General features: G+C 55.9%; 1 protein-coding gene across 2 annotated transcripts; it reads left to right on the top strand.

Moving 5' to 3' along the window:
• Positions 1-10,076: 10,076 nt before the first annotated feature.
• ADCY6 (adenylate cyclase 6) lies at positions 10,077-23,421 on the top strand (the record flags this gene model as incomplete). Of its 2 annotated transcripts, XM_079714092.1 has the most annotated exons (21): positions 10,077-10,934; positions 14,664-14,813; positions 15,207-15,328; positions 15,424-15,535; positions 15,698-15,825; positions 16,343-16,501; positions 16,576-16,717; positions 16,833-16,961; positions 17,233-17,258; positions 17,496-17,643; positions 17,844-17,941; positions 18,119-18,206; positions 18,361-18,477; positions 18,742-18,900; positions 19,198-19,376; positions 20,256-20,291; positions 20,374-20,503; positions 20,812-21,075; positions 21,893-22,097; positions 22,946-23,070; positions 23,296-23,421. In XM_079714092.1, 21 exons carry the CDS (start codon positions 10,077-10,079, stop codon positions 23,419-23,421), a joined length of 3,501 nt encoding a protein of 1,166 aa, XP_079570218.1. The 2 variants fall into 2 exon arrangements, with proteins under 2 accessions (XP_079570218.1, XP_079570219.1); XM_079714093.1 differs by lacking the exon at positions 18,742-18,900.
• Positions 23,422-23,896: the final 475 nt, after the last annotated feature.

Below are 23,896 nucleotides of genomic sequence, written 5' to 3'. Positions count from 1 at the left end.
TCTCCATCCAGCAGCCAACATGATCTTTTAAAACCATAAATCAGATCATGCCGCTTCCGAGCATAACATCTTCCAAAGGTGCTCATTACACTTTGAATGAAATCCAAACTCCTCACCCTGGCTTACGAGATTCTACACCAGCTAGGGCATACCTCCCTCTCTGACCTCATCTTTACGCTCTTCCTCCAACACACTGGGCTTCAGCCTCCCTGACTTGCTTTCTGTTTCTTGAACACAGTGAGCTTGCTTTTGCCTTAGGACTTTTGCATTCGTTGTCCCCTCTGCCTGGATGCTCTTTACTCATATATTTTGCATGGATGATTCCTTGTCATTCAGGTCTCTATGTAAACATCACTTCCTCAGAGAGGAAGGTACTTCCTATCTGTCCCCTTTTCTAATTGTCATCATCGCACCTATCATCATCAACTATCTTCTCATCTATTCATTTGTTTTTTGTCTCCTCCCACTAGAAGGAAAGCTCCATGGGAATAGGGATCCAGTCTGCTGTGACTGTATCCCCAGCACCTACCAATAGAACAGTAACTGGCCCTAGTAGGCACTTGCTAAATATTTGTGGAAAGAAAGAAAGAATGAATGAATGATGGGGAGCTAAGGGGCTTCCTTGGTGGCACAGTAGTTAAGAATCCGCCTCCCAGTGCAGGAGACACGGGTTCCAGCCCTGGTCCGGGAAGATCCCACATGCTGCGGAGCAACTAAACCCCTGTGCCACAACTACTGAGCCTGCTCTCTAGAGCCCTCGAGCCACAACTACTGAGCCCACATGCCACAACTACTGAATCCTGCATGCCTAGAGCCCTCGCATTGCAATGAAGAGTAGCCCCCGCTCGCTGAAACTAGAGAAAGCCCGTGCACAGCAACGAAGATCCAGTGCAGCCAAAAATAAAATAAAAAAAATAAAAAAATAAAATGGTTAATTAAAAAAAAAGATGGGGAGCTAAGGAATGAGGAAGTTTGTATCCATCTGGAGTTTAGAGTCAATCATTTCATTCCCATGGGTGGTAGTGGTTCTGGGACCCGTGGTGGCCAAGGCCTCCTCCAACCTGGGACCTAGAGGAAGCCAAGAGTCTCTGGGGTAGTGGTGGTATCAGCAGCCATGTTAGGGGTGGTGAAGTGGACAGGGGATATACAAATGTGGGTTGTCTTTACACATTTTTCTTATTTTCCAAAAATGAAATGCACAGAAATCTGATCTTTAAGACAGAAAAGTCAGGGAATGATTATTTGCGCTGTAAAAAGAATCTTTACCTTGTAAAATGGAGTAGGCAGAGGCTTGCTTAGCTGTTTCCCGAACGACCCAGGGAAGGCTCAGGGGACTCAAGCCCATCCATTAGTTATATTCCAGGATGTTTCAAGCATTGTCCAGATACACTTATGGGTGTATAGAACTTGCATTTACATATAATGCATTCTTCTCCTAGGAATTTCCTCTTTCTGAAAAATGAGAGGTTGATAATTCCTGTGACTGTGACTGTGGTCTGTATTAGAAAAACCACAGTCATTGAGATCAAGCTAGACTTGGAGCAATAGAAACAGTTCGTGCCAGCTGCCTCCCTCTCTCTCTTTTTTTCTTCTCTTTGTCTGGTTTAAAACCTTCCAGCTGATCCCTGACTTGTTGTTTATTGTCCACCTCGGGGTAGGAGGTCCTTTCTGAATACTTCACTTATTGTAGTGGTTCTCAAACCAGGTTCGGCAGGGCTGGTGTTCCCCCAGCTGGATCAAGGTGTTCTGCCATGAAAATTGAGTAATAGCCATCTTGTTGTGGTTCAAAGAAAAAAAATAAATTTTTCTCAACTTTAAAGTTTTCTCAATATTTTTTTCTAAAACGTTGGTGCCTATGATTCTAGAGTCTGTTAGATCTGGCATAGTACAACACTATGTTTTTTTTTTTTTTTTTTTTGCGGTACACGGGTCTCTCACTATTGTGGCCTCTCCCATTGCAGAGCACAGGCTCTGGACGTGCAGGCTCAGCGGCCATGACTCACAGGCCCAGCCACTCCATGGCATGTGGGATCCTCCCGAACCAGGGCATGAACCCGTGTCCCCTGCATCGGCAGGTGGACTCTCAACCACTGCACCACCAGGGAAGCCCCCAACACTATGTATTTTAATATATTAATATTTCACCATGTTCTGCTAAGAGTACCATTTCTTCTAGGGGCTCAGGGTAAGTGTGAGAACCACTGTCTCCAAGATTCCATGTTTCCTACCAAGCTGCTCACCCACAAGCTCTTTTAAACAGCCTTGGTGCATTTCAGAGGGACATGATCTGACTGAAAAATGTACCACACGTGCAATCTTCTCTCACGAAGGTGCTGGTGGAAGGCCCAGACTCCAACCCATGGTCTAACCTGGAGTCCCTGGCCCTCTACAGTTGGTCACTAGAGGCAGGTCTCACTCTTTTTGGGTCAGAAGCTACAGATCAAGGGCCCACCGTCCCCATCCTTCAATGCACTCCCCACAGCCAAAGGCGAGAAGAATGTTGCCACCTGTCAGCAAAAGAATGTCTGCTTCTGAGGGAATATCAGGGAAGGACAGGCACAACTCACGTCTGTGATACATATAGACAGAACCATAGTGAAGCTGAGTGGAAAGAGAAACAAATTGGGTTTCTGATCCACCTTCCATCACCAATCCGCTGCATGATCGTGGGCAAGTCAATTCCCATCTCAGGGGCTTGGTTTTCCATAGTGAGTAGAGCACAGTGGTGACACACACAGACTCTGAAGCCAGACAGCACGTGTTCAGAATCTGGACCTACCACTTTCTGACCTTGGAATTATTGACCTCCTCTGTGTCTCATTTTTCATGGGAAAAGTGAGGTACATCCTCACTCCAAGGTGAGGACGATAATAATAGCATCATGGAGTTATGAGGATTAAATGAATTATTTTATGTCAAGGGCTTAGATGACTGACTACTCAGCACAGAGTAAATGATATATAAGTGCTTGCTTTTTTAAAATAAATAAATAAATAAATAAATAAATAAATTCTGGCTGCGTTGTCTTTGCTGCTGTGCGCGGGCTTTCTCTAGTTGCCTCGAGTGGGGGCTACTCTTCGTTGCGGTGCGCGGGCTTCTCATTGCGGTGGCTCCTCTTGTTGCGGAACACGGGCTCTAGGCGCATGGGCTTCAGTAATTGTGGCCCTCGGGCTCAGTAGTTGTGGAACGCGGGCTCTAGAGCGCAGGCTCAGTGGTTGTGGCATATGGGCTTAGTTGCTCTGCGGCATGTGGGATCTTCCTGGACCAGGGCTCGAACCCCTGTGCCCTGCACTGGCAGGCAGATTCTTAACCACTGCGCCACCAGGGAAGTCCCAGTGCTTGCTATTTTGATGACTAAAAGTATAGCAGCTGAATTAGATAATCTTTCTGACTTCTTCCTACTCTAATATCCTATAGATTAAATTTTAATAATTGAATATTCCCCATGTGCCTAGCAGTAGGTCATGTTTCCTATCTGTAAAATAAAGGGCTGGAATCATTTTTAAGGCCTCAATAGTGCTAGAAACAGACCCTCAGTGTAAGGTGCTGATGGTGGGGATCAAAGAAAGGTGCTGATGGCAGCCCTGCCCTCCAGGAACCAGAAATGGAATTCAGGAGACCAGACTAACACACCAGCCATACACTAGGGTAAAGGAGGCCAGTGTGACTTAAAGCACCCAGAGATGGATCCCTAGCATATTTCTTTGGCTTACTTGGTTGGTGTCCAAATTTTTTTTTTTTCATTCCAAAATAAAATGAAGGACAAAGGCTTCCATTCCAAAATATAAAATTTCATAACACACCCATTTCTTTTCCTCAATTGTCTTTTGTATTTTCCCCTTACAGCCCATAAACATATTATTCTAAGAGATAAATGGTACATACTGGTTTCAGACTGGAAAGGAAATTTTGCCTGGCTACTTGAAGGGAGAAGTCTGGCAAAAAGGCCCCAAAGTTCAAATTACAGGCCAGGCCTGCACAACTGAGACTCATACATGGCAGAATAAACTAACCATTTTTCATTTTCATTTCCCATTTTCAAACATTTTAACCAACATTTTTCTAGCGCATCCTGAAAATCCTGTAAGAAAGACAAGACAGATAGTTTTATCCCTATTTTATAGATGAGGCTCCAAGGGAGTGAGTGATGATTTAGCCAAGGTGGATAGTTTGCAATCATATATGCCTGATAAGGGATTGAAATGGATTTTCTTAATTCTTCCCCTCTCTTCCCTGCCTCAAGCTCTGGCCTGGGCTTAGGAATCCCAGTAGGGGCTTGGCGTGGACCAGAGTTGGGCCTTGAAGGACTAGAATACCGGGAAGGCTGGGTTTGAGGGAGCAGCTTCAGCTATCTAGGCTGTGGGACCTTGGGTGGGGAAGGGGCTGCCAAAGGCAGGAGGAGCTACAGGTCTGCATGAGGCAACAGGGAGCCCGCCTCCAAGGGAAGCCAGATAAGCTGCCCTCTTTCCAGCTCTGAAGGACTGGCATCCCCTCTAAAGTCAGAATCACTTGCATCCCGGGTGAGTTTATTAACCTTCTTCTCCTTTCTGGCTACACCATCTTTCTAACCCTCAAAGGGTTAAAGCAGCTTCCACGAGATTTTCCCATCACCCAGGTAACTGGGGCCGCAGCTCCGTGCTTGAAAACGTGGGAAGTAAAAGCCCCGAACAAATTTCTCAGTACCCTAGCAATGCACCCTCTCTCCACCCTCCACACTCCTCAGGGAAGCACAACCCTTTGGGTAAAAGGTGCGGGGGTGGGGGGGTAGACAGGGAGGGACTCTCCACGTGGGCAGGTGCTGGAGGAGCTCCCCAGAGAGAGAGGGGCCGGTGGGCAGCGTGGAGAGTGCCCCTTCTCTCAGGCCCCCTTCTGGGCTCAGGGTGTAGGAGGTTTGCTTGGGGCCAGCGCCCCGGAGGGTTGGGGGAGGAGGGAAAAAGCGGTGTGTGGGGAAGCAGGCCGCACACACCTGACGCCTTGTGGAATGAAATCTTAATTAATTATTAAACTGAGTTCCCTGGGGGTGGGGGAGCAGGGCCGTGGCAGGCGGGGCGGGAATGGCAGGGTGGGGGCTGGGGGAGGGAGGAGGGGAGATGGGGGTGAGGAGTGGGTGCTGGGCACCGGTTCAGCTTAGGGGACCCCGCCAGGAAGGAAGCCGACCCTCGGTGTGCTGGGCGGGAGGGGGGTTGGTAATCGCTGCTAGAGGGTGGGTTTGCCCGGCGCCTTTGGGGACCCCTGGGGTGAGGGTGGGAAGAGAATGCTGGAGGACGCAGCCCGGGGGTGGAGGGAAGAGGGAGCGGGCTGGACGGCCCGCTCCTTCCCGGGGTCTTGATCCCAGAACAGTAGCCGCTTGTTTTCCCAAGACTGGGGGAGGGAGCGGCCGGAGGAGAGGAGGGGGCGCGCGGAGGGAGGGGTTCCATTCTTCGGTCTCCCCCACCCCTACCCCGTTCCTTCGAAGGGGAACCGGCTACCCTGCCCGGCGTCCGGGGAGGGGGAGGGGGTGTCCAGACAAAAGGAGCTTGTGCCTTTAAGGCGGGTAGTCCGGGAGCCCGCGGGGAGGGGACTTCTGGATCCGGGGTAGAGGGCGGCTGCGCTGGACAACAAGGGAGGGGGCGAGGGCCCGGCGGACTGCGGACGGCGGGAGGGGCGGCCGGGACGCGCGGGCACGGAGCAGGACCGCGGGACGGCCGGCCGGCCGGCCGGAGCCCGCGGCGGCGGCGGGGCGGAGGCCCCGGGGAGGCGCCGACCCCAGCCGGCAGGTGAGACCGCGCGGAGGAGCGTCTGGGGAGGCGGCGGCGCCCGGCGCTCGGCGCTCGGGTCTCCGTGCGGCTGGCAGACTCCCGTGCGGCTCCCGGGAGCTTTGTGGTCCGGGCGGGGAAGCCGGCGCGGGGGGAGCCCGAGGCCGTCGAGGCTGGCGGGGGGAAGTCCGGGAGGAGATGGGGGATCGAGGAGTCCTGGGTCCGGGGCTCAAGGCTCCCACCCTCACTCCCTTCCCTGTGCTTCCCTTCCTCCACCCGGGGCGAGTTCCCGGCTTGCTGGGAAGAGGGGGAGAGGCATGTACTGGGGGAGGGGCTGTCCTGAGGTTTTTGCAGCAGGGCTGTGGGTGAGCCTCCGAGTTTGAGGTAGAGTGTGATTGTGCTTCGGGGAAGGGGAGGCAGCCTGGGCGGAGGGAGGGATGCCCTCTGTCTGCAGGAGTCCCCCTCCCCTCACCCCAGACCTTGGGAATGAAAGGGCTGGTGTCCAGGCCCGCTGCAGGGTGGGCAGACCTTATTCAGAACAGGCTCTGGGGCCTGACTGAAAAGCTAGAGGTGGAATCAGGCGGTGGACTGTTTTCCTATACCCTCTGCTTACTGGAGTACCCCTGTGACTGGAGGACCCTGGTGGAGTTTGTATGGTTGGGTGGAGGTGGGACCTCAGTGCAGTCTTTAGGGAGACCAAGGGCTGGGGAAGGGAGGAGAAGGGTTGCTGGACCTCCAGATACAGGCCCTGGGGAGGTTTCTCTACATCTGGACAGGCCTGGAATTGAGGCCCACATCCCAGCCTGGTGGGCGGTGCTGGCACTGAAGTGCCCTGCCTGGGCAGTGCCTTCTTCCATGAACTTTCTGAAGTCCTTTTAAATCCCCTGGAGCCTCCTTTTGCCACCTCCTGGGAACAGGAGGTGACCAGGAAGAGGGTTTGGGCGAAGCAGCGTGCAGAGCCATCCTTGGGGTTGGGCCCTGGCCTGCTTCAGACTCTGGGTCTCAGGCTGGAGGATCCAGGTTCGGGAGGGACCTGGGGTCTAGGAGACACTGGGCCTCAGTCTGCCAGGCTGAATGGACATGGCTCCATCCTTGGGAGCCGGTGGTGCCTGGAGTAGCAGATCTGTGAGAGAGAGCAAAGAAACCAGGACCCAGGGAAGGAGGGGGTCGGAGGCACAAGCTCAGGAGCCTATCTCTGGGGAGGAAGGAGGTGGTCTGTGGCTCATAGTGATGGGTTCCTGGACAAGGAGGGTTGGGGCCCCATATAGGGAAGTTTTGTGGCTTTGAACAGTGCCCTGCCCTGTTCCCTGCCGTACCAGCCCGGCGTGGGGTGCCAGGAGTAAGTTCTCCAAGATGGGCAGTGCCTGGAATGGAGCCCAGGGTGGGATGGTTGCAGTTGGTTGGACAATTACAGATCTCTGAAGCTATCCACTTGTGGGGTCAGAGTGTTCTTGGGAGGGTCATGCATTCCCCTGGACAGTGTACGTGCCTTCCTCTGTGGGTACAAGCCACATGCTAGGCTGTGCTTCCAGGGGGATGGGAGCATGGCCAGAAACAGGTACTTTGGGAACAGAGGTCTGGCCAGTGGGGTGGGGGGGGTGAGGACAGGTCAGGGGACTGGCGAGGGGCAGGAGGCTGAAGCAGAATGTCATGGGGGGCAGTGGGAAACCTGCTTACTCTGGGCTCTGTCTCACGCAGCTCTCGGGACTGACAGCCGAGGACACAGGGACTGATAGGGCCAGGCGTCTGACTGGCTGGGGAGGTGTGGGTTTTTGCTCACAATTTTCCTGTCTTTCCATCTCTTGGACGCTGGCAGGGTTTTGGGTTCAAAGTGGTGTAGGGTGAGGAGAAGAGCTAATGTTTATTGAGTGTGTACTATATGCCTGACGGGTGCTGTTACATTCTTTCCTCGCAACTCTTATTGTTCCCATTTTACAGGTGAAGAAAGTGACATAGAGAGGTGAAGTAACTTGTCCAAGGCTGCGAGGCTAGCAAAGAATCACAATAAGGTTTGAAACGTGGTCTCACTCCAAAGATCTTGTTTCTAATGAAGTGTTTCGAAGAGCCAGACTTTCTTTGGTGACCTTTGCCAAATGTCAGCCTGACCAAAAGTCTTGGATTTTTGATCTGTCCCTCCAGATGGTGCCATTGGTGATGTTAAGGGGCTGAAGGGCCTGCTGCTCCGTGGGATATAGGAGAAGGGATGCCAAGAGAACTTGGTGGAGGGTGTACCAGAGATGGGGGTTTCCCATGTGCAGAGAGGTCCCCAGTCCGCCTTCTGCTTTGTGGGCCCCTGGGTGTCTGCTTGGAGCACTGCTTCTGTGGCTTGAGCGTCTGGTCCTGTGGCCACCTGGGGCAAGCTCTGGATATTCTCCGCCTTGTCCCCTAGTGAGTACAAACGTCAGTGCTGCTAGCTCTGCAGGTTTAAGTACGAGGAGCCCCTCAGGGTGCCCTGTGGGCATGGAGGAGGGTGGCCCTGGTGGGGACACAGGCATCCATGGGTGGCAGTGCTCTCACCCTCACCTCCTCCTGAGCTGGGCTCAGCTGGGAGACACATTGAGGGTGTTGTCATGGAGTCCTCCCCTTCCCCCAGGTCAAGACACTTCCCTCCTGGAGACGTGAGATTTGGGGCTGACTTGATTACTTGTGATCTCTAGAACTTGGGCCAGCTGTAGAAAACTACCGTGGACCTCAGTTCTTCTTTTTTTTTTTTTTTGGCTGTCAAATCTGTCCTGTGCCCCAGATGGCCACAGGACCAGCCTCACAGGGTTTTGGTGAAGATCAGATGGACTTAGGTATGTGAAAGGACCTCGAAAAGTTTCAAGCAGAGGGAGAGTGCATGGGAGTGTTATCCATCCATCCACCCACCTACCCGCCTATCTACTCAACGAACATTTATTTAGACCCCACCAGGTGTTGCAGATGTAGCAGTGAGCAAAGCAGGCCCAAATCCTTGCCCTCGTGAAGTTGACATTCCAGTTAGGAGAGACAGACAATGAACAAATAAGAAAAATATATAGAATGGCAGCTGCTGATAAGAGCTGTGGAGAAAAATAAAGCATAAAGCTCGGAAGAGAGATAGGGAGCTCCAGGAAAGGGGGTTGCTATTTTAATAGAGTGGTCAGGGAAAGCTCGCTGATAAGGGGACATTTGAGCTGTGACCTGGAGGAGCTCTTATTCTAGGCAGAGGGAACAGCAAGCACCAAGGTCCCAGGCTGTCCTGTGCACGGTGTGTTGGGGAACAGCAAAGAGGTTAAGAGGACTGGAGTGCAGTGAGAAAGATGAAGAATCATATCGTTATTATTATTTCACGTTAGCTTCTCTATACCAATGCTCTTGAGCTTGGTTTCTTTCTCTCTTTTCAACTTATAAATTGGTTGAGTTCCTACTATGAGCCAGGCTCAGTATTTGGGGTACCTGGGGTGGGGATAAAGTGCTGAGCAAAATAGATATCATCCCTTCCCTCCTCACATTTATAGTCAGAGGGGCAGAGTCACACATTAAACAAGGGATTATTTACTGATAATGGTGATCAGTACCATGGAGGAAATGTATGGACAGTGAACAGGGGGCCAAACTTAGTCTGGGTGGGGGAGCTGGGACATCTTCCTGAGGAAGTTTTGTTGAAGCTGTAACCGGAGGGAGGAGTTGAATTTAACTCTGTGAAGTGTGCACAGTGTGTGAGTGTGATGGGGACGGATGTGGAAAGAGATTCCCTGTGGTACAGAGGTCACCGATTGGCAGCTCACAGGCTGAATTCATTCCGTAGATGTGATTTATTTGGCTTGCAGTGTTGAAAAATGTGAATTACTTGCCAACGTTTAAAAGTCACGAGATGTCATGCTAAAGCCTCCATTTTAAAAAAATCAGCTTCTGTTGAAAAATCAGAGGATCAGGTTCCACTGGGACACCAGTGGCAACAGTCTGCCGGTGCGGGGTGGTGCTTGCCCCTGCTTGGGCTGTGCCCTCTCTCTCCTGAACTGGGAGGCTTTTCTCATTGACAGGCACTCGAGTGGGTCTGTAACCACCAAGAAATCAGTGCCTTTTAGGGAAGAGGTGAATGTTTAAATGAATTGCTTTGGAGTCAGACAGATCTGGGTTAGAATTTTGGTTCTCACACTTGTGTGGCTGCTTGATCTCGGGCAAGTGACTTCACCTCCCTCTGTCTCAGTTTCCTCACCTGGTGGCTGGGGATACCCTGGTCTTCCTCAGAGTCATTTCAGGAGGAGGATATGTCTGAGTTGCTCAGCTTGGTAACGGGAAGCGCTCGGTTAATGAAAGCTGCTGGTGGCGGCAGTAACGGTGGTATTAACACCACGTCATTCCTTTCCTCCCAGCAGGATGTCATGGTTTAGTGGCCTCCTGGTCCCCAAAGTGGATGAACGGAAAACAGCCTGGGGAGAGCGCAATGGGCAGAAGCGTCCACGCCGCGGGACTCGCTCCAGCGGCTTCTGCACACCCCGTTATATGAGCTGCTTTCAGGGTGCACAGCCACCCAGCCCGACCCCCACAGCCGCACCTCAGTGCCCCTGGCAGGATGAGGCCTTCATCCGGAGGGGTGGCCCAGGCAAGGGCCCGGAGCTGGGGCTGCGGGCCGTGGCCCTGGGCTTCGAGGACCCTGAGGCGACCGTGGCAGTCGGGGCCGCTGAAGGGGCCCCCGACGCGGCTGCCAGGAGCAGGCGATCTTGCTGGCGCCGGCTGGTGCAGGTGTTCCAGTCGAAGCAGTTCCGCTCGGCCAAGCTGGAGCGCTTGTACCAGAGGTACTTTTTCCAGATGAACCAGAGCAGCCTGACACTGCTGATGGCTGTGCTCGTGCTGCTCACGGCCGTGCTGCTGGCCTTCCACGCGGCGCCTGCCCACCCTCAGCCTGCCTACATGGCCCTGCTGGCCTGCGCCGCCGTCCTCTTCGTGGCGCTCATGGTGGTGTGCAACCGACACAGCTTCCGCCAGGACTCCATGTGGCTGGTGAGCTACGTGGTGCTGGGCATCCTGGCAGCCGTGCAGGTTGGCGGTGCCCTGGCAGCCAGCCCCCGCAGCCCTTCTGTAGGCCTCTGGTGCCCCGTGTTCTTCGTCTACATCACCTACACGCTTCTCCCCATCCGCATGCGGGCCGCTGTCTTCAGTGGCCTGGGCCTCTCCACCCTGCACTTGATCTTGGCCTGGCAACTCAACCGTGGTGATGCCTTCCTCTGGAAGCAGGTGGGTGGTCGGGGAGGTAGGCATGGGGGCACCAGTCCGGGAATGAGAAGGGGTCTGCTAATCGAGGGTGGGAGAGTCACGGGTGGACACGGGAGACAGACGTCTGGCTGCATCTGGGAGGAGGAGTGGGTCTCCATTTGGGATCTGGGGCAGAAGGCACTGCTAAGGGAAGGGAAGGCTCCAGAACCTAAAGCCTGTGCTCCGTCCCTGTGGGCCACAGTCTACAGCCCTTTAGCCTGAGGCCCTTGCAATAGCATAATCTGTAGAGACCCAACGTGAGGCTGGAGGTGGGCAGGCGACGTTCAGCCCCAGGGTTGGGGCAGGGCTGAGAGGGCTGGGTGGGCGACATCCAGACTTTGGCATCTCCGGCCCCAAGTTGACACTTGAGACTCAGGGCCTGGTGCCTTCCCTGCAGGGCAGCTCTAGGTGGCGATCTGGAGTGATCGAGTAGGTTTTGGATGCAGTTAGCAAGGGAGGAGTTGCCTCTCTCCTGGACTGAGGCCAGCTCCGGAAGGACAGGGAAGGTGATGAGTGGGTCAGTTCTGTCCTGGACCGGGAGTAGTTTGGGGCTGGACTGTTGACAAGAGGGGCTTTAGGCTCTGACCGCACCCCGCCCTCTTCCCACTGGGCACCAGGGCTCTGGCAGCCTGCCTTGAGGCTCTCTGCCCCTGTGGGCTCCCACTTCTGGCTTCAGAGTGCTGTGTGAGGTGAGGCTGTCGCAGAGGCTTGGCTGCAGGCAGCCCCGGTTGTCCAGTGGGCTGCATTCTTCTCTGTGAGATCGTAGACAGCTAACCTTGCCTCTCCCAGCCTTCGTTTCCCAGTCTGTAAAACTGGGATAAAAATAGTATCTACCTCATGATGTTGCTCTCAGGGCCCCACCCTCTCTGTGGAGTAAAACCGGACAGGGTAGCGCTCTCACCTGGAGGCAGGGAGCTGCGGGGATGCTGCAGGGGATGGCTCCCAGTGAAGGGACTTCCGGATGTCCCTTGCAGAGAGATGTGAGCCGGTGGTGTTGGCTGTCTCGTGTCATCCCCCGGACCAGGGACAGGGGCTCTTGCCCAGCTGATCCTTTAGGGGCGGCTGTAGGCACAGCCCCCCAGCCAGCACACCTCGAGAGCCCTCCACTGGCACCCTGATTTAGATGGTGCTGTCCTCGGTCTCGCTCAAGGTTTGAGGGAGCCAGCCTCTGCCTTGCCCAGGCCTTGTGGCCTGTAGCCCACCCTAGCCCCACCTACAAAGAGGAAGTTGCCTGGGGCTCCCAGGGTGCGAAGCTGGGTGCTCTGGCATGATGCCCTTCCCTGCCCAGCCTGTGGAACAGAATGTACCTTTTTAAGAGTAACCTTATAGCCAGTTTGTTTGTGGAGCACATACCCGCAGGGCACTGTCAGATCTCTTAAAGGGCCAGGATCCTTCTGCCACTGCTAGCCCCCAGTTTCCCTCCAGGGTAGCTGTCACACTGGGCTTTGGAGCTGGACTGCCCTCTTGGGGAATGAGGAGCTTGGGGGTGGTGCCTCCCTTCCCCCATCCTCTCTGGCTGGCTGGGGTAGGTGGGTGTCTCTTCCCTGCTCTCAGCTGGCATGGTGCCCAGAGCCAAGCCCAGGGCCTGACTGGGGACGCGCAGTCCCAGGGAGGCCAGGGCTATACCGGTCTCCTGCCTCTCCGGGGCACCCTGCTGCAGCCTCACCCAGTGGGCGAGTGAAGAAAGCTGCCCCTGCCCTGTGTCAGTCCTTGGGGCCAGGGCGGCCCATACCACTTCTCTGAGCTGAGAACATGCCTAGATTCTACATGCAGTTGGCGTACAGGTTCCCTGCACCCAGCTGGCTTACAGGTTTCTGGGTAGGGTGGGGCTGTGGCCTCCTTTCTAGGCTCCTTGGTTAGCCCCTTCCTGGATCCAGCCCCTTCATCCTCCTATGACCTGCTCACTCAGACGCACTGAGCAGTTTCACCCAGTGCCCCAGCCCAGCCTGGAGCCTCCTATAGTGCCCCGTATCCATTTTTTCTCACAGTTGGATAGGGGTCTGAGTACAGATCTATTTCGGTCTCTTGTCCCCCTTCCCCTTCCCTCCACCGTGACTCACATTTTCCTCTTGGGCTCCTGGGGCCAGGAAGGGAAGTTGCCTGGTTTGCCCCTCTTTCCTTCTCCCCCACTGGGGGCTATTCTTAGAAACCCCCGGGGGAGATAGTGTGCCCCCCTCTTCACCCCTGCTGCTGGGAGGGGGGGCCCTTGTGAGCTGGACTGAGAAGGGAAGCTGGGAGGCCAATCCTAGAGGACGGGAGCTGGAGATGGCTGGGGGTTTGCTGGACCCCTCCATCTTACCCAAGGAAAATGAAACCAAGGTCCCAGAGATTGAGTGACATGCCCAAGTTTGCAGGACTAGTTCTGGTTCCGGGCAGAGCCCAGAACTCCTGGCTTCCAGTTGGTGCTCTTGCCCTCCCTTCTCCCCAAACCAGAGCCCTGCCCCAGCCAACTCTGGGGTGGAGCCACAAGTTCCAGGTTAACCCCTGAACTTCCAGAAACACTGAGGTCGGCTTCCCTTAGATTTGCTCTGCAGCCAGTGCTGCTGCTGATGGCTGAGGGTGGAACATCCTAGGATCGGGGTCCTAGGGCATGGGGCCTGGCTGGGCCGAGTGTTGGGGGTGGCCAGGCATGGTGGCACCCCATCCCAGTTCTGAAGGGTTCTTTGTGTCAGTAGAATTGATGATTCCCAAGCCTGAGTTCTGAGGCTGGGCCTCAAGAGCTTAGGTGAGTGGAGTGAGTAGGAATCCTGGGAACCTGGAATGTAGTTTACAGTAGGGTTAGGACACAGCTTTGGAGTCTGACTCTCCTGGACTCAAGTCCCACACTGGCTACTACCAGCTGTGTGATCTTGGGCAAGTTACATAGCTTCTCTGTGCCTGAGTCCCTCACCTTTCAAATGAGATAGTGCTACTGATTTCATAGACTTGTAAGAAGTACATTCGTTAACATACGGAGGACACCTATAGAATCTAGGCACGTTTGTAGGCAGCCAACAAATTAGCTCCAGTAATGATAATAATAGAATTATTATTATATTAATTTATGTGAGGGCAGGGAGGGACCTTGGAGATCTTATTCTCCCTCTCCAGGTTCTAGATGAGCAGACAGGCCCCTAGAGATGAGGTGACTTGTCCTGGGCACTCACAGGAAGATGTGGAGCTCAGATCTCCTGGGTGTCGTCCTGTAAGGAGAACCACATGCAGGAGGAGCTCATTTGTCCTTTTTTTTTTTCATCATTTTGTCAGCACACACTGTGGTGTGCTGGGCCCAGGCCCTGTGACCTACCTGGCCCTGGTTGGTGCTTCTGTCTTTTTTTTTTTTTCATTTGTCAGCACACACTGTGGTGTGCTGGGCCCAGGCCCTGTGACCTACCTGGCCCTGGTTGGTGCTTCTGTCTTTTTTTTTTTTTTCAATTTGTCAGCACACACTGTGGTGTGCTGGGCCCAGGCCCTGTGACCTACCTGGCCCTGGTTGGTGCTTCTGCTCCCAGGAGCTGTGAGAAGACCACATTTCTAGCCATGGAGTGATCCAGGCAGGGAGCTGGAGTCCTGTGGGGATGGGGAGGTATTGCAGGGGTGGGGACAGCTTGGGCAAGACAGGGCGCAGGATCCTGGCTTCCTCCCCAAAGCAGTGCATCTACAGAGAGCCTAGCTAGTTGCACCTGTGTGTGTTGGGGGTGGTCACCATTTGCCTCTGCCACCCCTCTGCAGCTCGGTGCCAACATGCTGCTGTTCCTCTGCACCAATGTCATTGGCATCTGCACACACTACCCGGCTGAGGTGTCTCAGCGCCAGGCCTTTCAGGAGACCCGTGGTTACATCCAGGCCCGGCTGCACCTGCAGCATGAGAATCGGCAGCAGGTGGGGCTGCCCCCCCTGATCACGGCCTTCCCACATCTCACCTGCAAATAGCTTGCAGATTGGATCCACCACCTCATGCAACTCCATGGAATAGTGTGAATGGTTCCCCCTGATTGTGCATCACAGAGGCCCTTTGACACTGGGTTCCTGTCCTGTCTGAGGGTGGGAGGGAGTAGATGGAGTGCATCTGAGGGGTTGAGTGGGGTGTAGTCAGAGAAGGCTGGGATGTATGTCTGCTGAGGACTCTAATGGGGGAGGGTCAGGCCGCGGTCCAGAAGGGAAGCTCAGGTCTCCAGAGAGGTCTGGGAGGGTTTTGGGGATGTGGAGGGACCAGGAAGGATTAAAATGTGAGGCCAAGAAGATAGTGGTCCTCTGTTGAAACCACTGGTCTAGGAGCGGCTGCTGCTGTCCGTGTTGCCCCAGCATGTTGCCATGGAGATGAAAGAAGACATCAACACAAAGAAAGAAGACATGATGTTTCACAGGATCTACATCCAGAAGCATGACAATGTCAGGTAGGGTGGGGGTGGGGAGGATGCCGGGAGAGGTGCGGGATCTGGGAGTCTTTGAGGGCCACATCGCCCTTCCCATCTTCTGCCGTCGTCCTCAGCATCCTGTTTGCGGACATTGAAGGCTTCACCAGCCTGGCATCCCAGTGCACGGCGCAGGAGCTGGTCATGACCCTGAATGAGCTCTTTGCCCGGTTTGACAAGCTGGCTGCGGTGAGGGTGCTAGGGCTTGGGGGTGGGGCCGATGGGGTGAGGGCAAGCCTCATTGGCAGCGGCCTTGGGGGATGGGGGCCGAGGGAATCTGCAGTGAGGGTAGTGGGCCAGGCAGGCTGGGCCAGAGTAAAGGTGACTCTCCTCCCACTCTTTCTCCTTTAGGAAAATCACTGCCTGAGGATCAAGATCTTAGGGGACTGTTACTATTGTGTGTCAGGGCTGCCGGAGGCCCGGGCAGACCATGCCCACTGCTGCGTGGAGATGGGGGTGGACATGATCGAGGCCATCTCGTGAGCACCGTCCCCTCCCAGGCTTTCTGGAACTGAGGGTGCCCCAACCTGCTCCTACCCTTTGATGTGTCCTCGGGACTTTTTCTCAGTCTTGGCTGTCTCCGTGTCTTGGAGATCCATCACTGGGGAGGGGAAAGGATCTTTCTTCAGCCTGTGTGGAGACCCATGTGCACCTTAGACTCCAGCCAGCTGGGATGGGGTAGGGGGAGCCAGGGGGAGGGGGAATTGGGCTGGAGAAGATACCAGCTGAGTAGGCCCAAAGGGAGGGGAGTGATTCCTCCTCTCCTAGCTCAGTCCCATCAGATGCTGCCAGGCCCCTGCTGGTGAACAGGGCTCCCAAGCATTTGTCCTTGGGCCCCATGCAGCCTGTTGCCCGTGTCCTGCTGAGGGTGTGCCGTGTGCCCTGCGACTGGGTCTGTCCTTGCCCACGTGGCTCCAAGGCGAGCACAGGGCCTGGGCTCTGGGCTGGGAGTGGGGAGGACTGTGCCGGGAGCTAAGCCAGGCTGCCTCCTCCCAGGCTGGTGCGCGAGGTGACAGGTGTGAACGTGAACATGCGCGTGGGCATCCACAGCGGGCGCGTGCACTGCGGCGTCCTTGGCCTGCGGAAATGGCAGTTCGATGTGTGGTCCAATGACGTGACTCTGGCCAATCACATGGAGGCCGGGGGCCGGGCCGGGTGAGCATGCGTCCAGGGGGCGAGGGACGGGAGTCCCTGGCAGAGCAGGGGTCTCACCCTCCTGTTCCGCGCAGCCGCATCCACATCACTCGGGCCACGCTGCAGTACCTGAACGGGGACTACGAGGTGGAGCCGGGCCGTGGCGGGGAGCGCAACGCCTACCTCAAGGAGCAGCACATTGAGACCTTCCTCATCCTGGGAGCCAGCCAGAAACGGGTCAGGGCCGGGGTGGGGCGGGGGTGGGCAGACGGGGAGAGGGGCAGATGGGGGCAGCTGGCAGAGGCCTTCTCCGGGCCACTCTTCCCAGCCTGTGCCCACGCTGCCCACACAGAAAGAGGAGAAGGCCATGCTGGCCAAGCTGCAGCGGGCGCGGGCCAACTCCATGGAGGGGCTGATGCCACGCTGGGTGCCCGACCGCACCTTCTCCCGGACCAAGGACTCCAAGGCTTTCCGGCAGATGGTGAGGGGCCCACGGCGCTGGGACCTGGGGCCTCGCTTTCCTGTCTCCCTCAGCACTCTGTGTCCTCTTGCCTCTTCTGCCTTCCTCGTCATGGCCGCCGTCTCCGTAGTTTCTGGAATTGGGGATAGGAGGGATGATTTCACCCCAGGGGTCCCAATCCCCCCGGGGTCTATGGGGAGAGCCGTCAGCGCGGTGCTGAGGGTGGGGAAGGGCTTGTAGACGTGCAGGTGGCCTGCCCTTCACCTCACTCGCACACTCTCCCTTTCTCCAGGGCATTGATGATTCCAGCAAAGACAAGTAAGTCAGGTTGTGGAGTAGGGAAGAAGGGCTGGGCGAAGGCACTTGCACCCTGGGGCGGGGCTGCGGGGAGCCAAGATCCCCCTCTTCCTTGGACCTTAGATGTGTCTTACGGGAGCAGGTGCCACCTACCCCGCTCACACTCCTTCTTTGAGTGCTTCCTGTGCCCCTCCCTTCTCATCGCCTGTCACATGGCAGTGCTCAGGCACCTGGTGAAGCCATGTCCCCTGCCCTCAGCCGGGGTGCCCAGGACGCCCTGAACCCTGAGGATGAGGTAGACGAGTTCCTGGGCCGTGCCATCGATGCCCGCAGCATCGATCAGCTGCGCAAGGACCACGTGCGCCGGTTCCTGCTCACCTTCCAGAGAGAGGATCTTGAAAAGAAGGTTTGGGGGATGCAAGGGCAGGAGGAGGGCGGGGGGAGGAGGGGAGGTCCCGGCAGGGAAGTCTGAGCACAGGTGAGGTTTCTGGGGAGTGGGGAGGTGACCACAGGGCACAGTGGGGGTTCCTATCAACTGGGCCAACTGGTAGTGCCCTACCTTCCCCAGGGCGGAGCCAGCGCCCAGCTCAGTCTCCTCTCCCTCAGTACTCGCGCAAGGTGGACCCCCGCTTCGGAGCCTACGTGGCCTGTGCCCTGTTGGTCTTCTGCTTCATCTGCTTCATCCAGCTCCTCGTCTTCCCACCGTGAGAGCCCTGTCCCTCCTTGCTTGGCTTCTCTTCCCGCTCCCACTTCCCACAACCTTCCTAAGCATCCTCGCAAGCACACAGTCCCTGGGGCCCACATCCTGCCTTCCCAGGGAGTGGGACGAGGATGTCCAGATCTCCCAGAGTAACATTTTCCCTGGCCCTCTTCCGCCCCAGCTCAGCCCTGATGCTTGGGATCTATGCCAGTATCTTCCTGCTGTTGCTGGTCACCGTGCTGACCTGCGCCGTGTACTCCTGTGGCTCCGTACGTGGGGGGCCTTCCAGGGCTGGTGGGGGAGGCCAGGCCAAGGGCGGGGAGGGAGGAGAAGGCCGAGCCTCTGCCATTGGGCCCCATCCCTGGGTGACCTTACCCGTTGGCTGACGTGGCCTCCGTCTCTCTGTCTCCCGCCTCCCGGCAGCTGTTCCCTCAGGCCCTGCGACGTCTGTCTCGCAGCATCGTCCGCTCGCGGGCACATAGCACTGCGGTTGGCATCTTTTCCGTCCTGCTTGTGTTCATCTCTGCCGTCGCCAACATGGTAAAGTTCCAGTGGGAGTTTTTCTGCCCCTGCTCTTCTCCAAGCACTCTGGGTGCTGGGGGTACAGAGAGGAATGAGACACATATCCTGCCCAAAGCAAGGGTGAGGTTAACCCCTGTCCTCTCTCCTTGCTCCCCCTACCTCTTGTCATCCCTCAGTGAGAAGTTGGGCCCCTGGGGTGTAGGGCCCCTGGGTTATAAGGCATGGCCCTCGTAACCCCTCCCCTCCCCGGTTACCCTGATATACCTCCCCCGACTTCTGCAGTTCACCTGTAACCACACCCCCATACGGACTTGCGCAGCCCGGATGCTGAATTTAACACCTGCTGACATCACCGCCTGCCACCTGCAGCAGCTCAATTACTCACTGGGCCTGGATGCTCCCCTGTGTGAGGGCACCGCACCCACCTGCAGCTTCCCTGAGGTGTCCAAGTGGTGCTCGGAAGGGGTGGGGGGTGGTTCCTGATCAGTTCCGGTTATCGACTCTTCTGTGCCAGGCCTGGTGATGGGCCCTGGGGACCCAGGGTCTCACCAGAGTCTCCAACTCCAGGAGCAGCCCGGGGCCCTGGTGTGCTTTAGGGGTGTGTGGAGGGTGAAGGAGGTTTGGGTTTGAGGTTGCGGAGGGGAGCTGGGGTCAACTGGGGGCGTGCAGTGTTCTCCCTGCACGGGAGCGCCATGGCCTCTGCCTTCACCCAACACTGCCTCTGCCATTGCTCCCCAGTACTTCGTCGGGAACATGTTGCTAAGTCTCTTGGCCAGCTCTGTCTTCCTGCACATCAGTAGCATCGGGAAGTTGGCCATGATCTTTGTCCTGGGGCTCATCTATTTGGTGCTGCTTCTGCTGGGTCCCCCGGCCACCGTCTTTGACAACTATGACCTACTGCTTGGCGTCCATGGCTTGTGAGTTCATCCGCAGCCCCTTGAGTCCCCCAGGAGCCTCTTGACCCTGCTGGGTCACCGTGAGCCCCCTGTGCCCTTGGAATGCTACCACTCACCCATCACATGTGGGGGGAAAGGAGGCAGCACGTGACCCCCAACAGTCACCTCAGGGAAACCCCAGTCCTGGGAAGTCCCTTGGTCTTTAGGCTAGACATTAAAAAAAAATTCCCTCTTGCATTTGCATGTTGCTTTCATATCCACTCTTAACTACCTGTAGGTCACACAGCTGCTTGGTGGTAGAGCCCTGGCTAGGAAAGGAACCAAAACTGACTCCCGCTTGAGGGCTTTGCCTGGGACAACACACTGGGTTTTCCTCTGCAAAACCTCACCCCTCGGCGTATGTGGTAGAAATACATGGTGCGGTAGAAAAAGCCTATGGAGTCTGCTGTTTGAATCCCTACTCTGCCACTTATTAGCTGTGTGTCTTTGAATCGTTGAATTAACTTCTCTGAGCCTCAATTTCCTCACCTGTAAAACGGCAATGCCATCTATATCACAAGGTAGTTGTAAAGATTATTATAAGTAACACTTATCGAAGGCTTGCTGATGCCAAGCACTCTGCTAAGCCTTTTGCGTGCATTATTTAGATCTGATCCCTCGTTGATTGATGAGGAAGCCGAGGCTTAGGAAGTTAAGCAACTTGTTCCAGGTCACACAGCTGGTGAGTAGAGGAGCCAGGAGTGGAACCTCTGCTCTTAATGAGTTAATAGGAGCAAAAGCCTCGGCCTAGCGCCTGCTTTATGGTGCTCAGTAAATGCAGTTTCTGTCTCCCCTTCCATGTGCCCCAACCCGGCAACCCAGGAAGAACCGATGACTTTGTCTCTTGTGTCTTCCTGCCAGGGCTTCTTCCAACGAGACCTTCAGTGGGCTGGACTGGTGAGTGAGGGCTCCAGGGCAGCAAAGGGTGGGGCTGCCAGATGCCTCCTTCAGACACTGAGCTTGCCTCTGCTTCCCTCAGCTCAGCCGCAGGGAGGGTGGCACTCAAATATATGACCCCTGTGATCCTGCTGGTGTTTGCACTGGCGCTGTATCTGCATGCCCAGCAGGTGGAATCAACTGCCCGCCTGGACTTCCTCTGGAAACTGCAGGTGACTGGGTGGGCCTCTGGGGTGGGGGAAGATCCTAGGGGCAGAGCCTGGGCCATGCCAGGCATCTCTTAGGCTGGCCAGGCCTCAGGCTGCCCCGAGCCCACCCTGGCTCCATGCCTCCTCTGTGCCCGTCCCCTATTCCCCGCCTCATCCTGTCCCTGCCCCCTCTACTTCTTTGCTTGTTCTTTAGGCCTGTCCATGCCTTTCTTCTTCCACGTGGTTCCCTCTGATGCCCATCTCCGGGTGTTGGCCGCTGCACCCACGCCTTGTGAATGTTGGGCAGTGGGTGATGAGTGTGGTGTCCACAGGCAACAGGGGAGAAGGAGGAGATGGAGGAGCTCCAGGCATACAACCGGCGGCTGCTACATAACATTCTGCCCAAGGACGTGGCCGCCCACTTCCTTGCCCGGGAGCGCCGGAACGATGAGCTCTACTATCAGTCATGTGAGTGCGTGGCCGTCATGTTTGCCTCCATTGCCAACTTCTCTGAGTTCTACGTGGAGCTGGAGGCAAACAATGAGGGTGTCGAGTGCCTGCGGCTGCTTAACGAGATCATCGCTGACTTCGATGAGGTACTTGTCCAGTCGGCTGGTGCTGGCAGAGGGTGGGGGGACTTGGGGACTGGAGGAGTGGGGAGAACTTTGGATAAGAAGGCCAGGATTGGAGGGCACGGTTGGTACTGGGAGGAGGAAGGGAGATCTGATGGGACCCAGAGATGTCAGGGGTAGGAGTAAAGGGTAGGTACAGTGGAGTCAGGGACAGGTGCTCACGAAGGTGTCACAGGCAGCAAGCTCAGCCCCCGCGGGGCAGGGTCATCATTGTTGGGGAGCAGAGGAGGACGTGAGGATCTGTGGGGGGGCCAGGATAGGTAGCAGGTGGGGGTCATTGAAGAAGAAGCCGGTAATCCGTAGACGATGGCCCCATGGGGCCAAGTAAGCAAGATGATCCCCTGAATAGAGAAAATGGAAGCAAAAAATGAAGAAGTGACCTGAACATCCAGGTCAGGAATGGGTTGTTCCCTATTCCGGAGGGAAGGCACTTCCTCAGCCTGGGACTCAGTTTCTCCAAAGGTGAGGGTTGGAATCACTGATGCCTGGTATCCCTCCTGTGGTTCTGGGTTCTGTAGCAAGCTGTCGAAGTTGACCCGGAGCTGTGTGCTCACGTCCCGGCTTGGGTTTTGACGGCTGCCCGGCGAGGGAGGCTGTTTTCCCGGCTCCTTAGTCCTGCACTGAGAGCAGCGGCTGGCAGCGGGGCTCACTTACCGAAAGGAGGGGAGTGTGGAGCCAGGGGAGTGGAGAAGGGGGCCAGGGCACGGCAAGGCTTGAGGCTTGAGGCAGGGCTGGGTTTGGCCTGTCTGCCTTGACAGCCAGCTCCCCCGGTGCTGTCCAGATCATCAGCGAAGAACGGTTCCGGCAGCTGGAGAAGATCAAGACGATCGGTAGCACCTACATGGCTGCCTCCGGGCTGAATGCCAGCACCTACGATCAGGTGGGCCGCTCCCACATCACTGCCCTTGCCGACTACGCCATGCGGCTCATGGAGCAGATGAAGCACATCAATGAGCACTCCTTCAACAATTTCCAGATGAAGATCGGTGAGAGGGCCCGGCTGATGGCAGGTTTTCCCGGGGCCGTTTCTGGGTGAAGCTGAGGCAGCAGGCTGGGGATGGCGTCTCATATTCCCCGTCAGGCGTCCTGTGGGGCTTTCCTTTTCTCCCACCTCCTATATTGTCTGATCGTAAGAACAGAGACCGTTTATTGAAGGCCTGCTCTGTGCTAAGCACTGTCCCAGGCTTTTTTTTTTTTTTTAAAACACATCTCAATCCTCACATTATTATCCCCTTTTACAGATAAAGAGATGGACTCTCAGAGTAAATAACTCAGCCAAGGTCATACAACTAGTAAATGGCTGAACTGGGATTCAAGACCAGGTTTAGCTACACTCCAGTACCCGTGTCCTTTTCTGTGGCCAGTCTGATAAGAGGCACTTCCTCTCAGATGACCTGGTGGATGGGAATGGTTAATAGCATGGGTTCTGGAGTCAGACTGTCTGCTTTGAATTCTGGCTGTTCCACTTAACTGGGCTTATTTAGCAAGTTGTCTAACTTCTCTAAACTTCAGGTATCTTTTCTGTAAAGCGGGAATGATGATACCTACCTTTCGGGGCTGTTGAGAGGATGAGATGGTGTAAAACGCTTACAGAGTGGTTGGCGCAGAGCGCGCATCGGTAGATTAGCTGCTGTTCTAGCACAGCCGTCTTGACTCGGGGGAGCTCCTCAGCTGATATGCCCGCATCTTCCATTCTTTACGACTAGGAGGCTTGTCCCTTTTCCAGTTTCTTCTCTGGGTCCTTCTAAAGGTGCCAGGAGCTGGGTGCCTCCCTGGGCTGACTGTGGAACAGCCACTGCTCTCGATTTCTTACTGCTGTCCCCACCTACCCCAGGGCTGAACATGGGCCCAGTTGTGGCAGGCGTCATTGGGGCTCGGAAGCCGCAGTATGACATCTGGGGCAACACGGTGAATGTCTCTAGCCGCATGGACAGCACGGGGGTCCCGGACCGAATCCAGGTGAGGGGGATGTGAGCAGAGGCTGGGAGGGGTGTGGGTCCAGAGGGCTTCCGCAGGACCCTCTCTGCAGTCAGCTAGGACAGGGGAGGGGTGGCGCTGTTCTCTGGTTGGTGGAGTCGGGGTTCGGGGAGGGGAGCTAGCATGAGCAGAGAACCCCTGGACTCCTGCAAATGCAGCAGGAAGGATCCTGGGCTAAGCAGGTTCCCCTCCCACCCCACCCCCCAGGTGACCACGGACCTGTACCAGGTTCTAGCGGCCAAGGGCTACCAGCTGGAGTGTCGAGGGGTGGTCAAGGTGAAGGGCAAGGGGGAGATGACCACCTACTTCCTCAATGGGGGCCCCAGCAGTTAGCAGGGCCCAGCTACAAATTCGGCCGAAAGGACCAAGGTGGGCATTTGAGTGGACTCTGTGCTCGCTGGGGGAGGCTGTGACAGGGGGTGCTGAGCCTCCAGACCCTGCTGACCACAAAAGGGAACACCCCAGCAGGCTGTACTTGGACCATGCTCGTCTGCCCTCAGGCTGGTGAATGAGGGGATACCAAGAGGATTATGCACGTGGCTTTCTTTCTTAACTGGGGTAGGGCTGTTTTCTCTCCTTTTTTCCAGCTTTTGGGAGCAGGGGAGGGGGCAGCAGCAGAGGCAGGGGGACGGCTCCTGCCTGAGAGATTAAAACGGCAGCTTGCCACACCCGCCCTTTCCCTGTCTATCTGGGCACTAGGCTCAGGGCTGGGCCCTTCCTTTCCCTCTTTTTCCTGGGAATATTTTTATAAAGACTGGGGCAGGCTTGAAGAGTGCCTATTCCATCCTTGCCTGCCTTTGCTATGCCT

The sequence above is a fragment of the Hyperoodon ampullatus genome, assembly GCF_949752795.1.
Source record: "Hyperoodon ampullatus genome assembly, chromosome: 11".
In the NCBI taxonomy this organism is placed as follows: domain Eukaryota; kingdom Metazoa; phylum Chordata; class Mammalia; order Artiodactyla; family Ziphiidae; genus Hyperoodon; species Hyperoodon ampullatus.
Note: the sequence above shows the minus strand (reverse complement) of the source record. Positions and strands in the feature narration are given on the sequence as shown.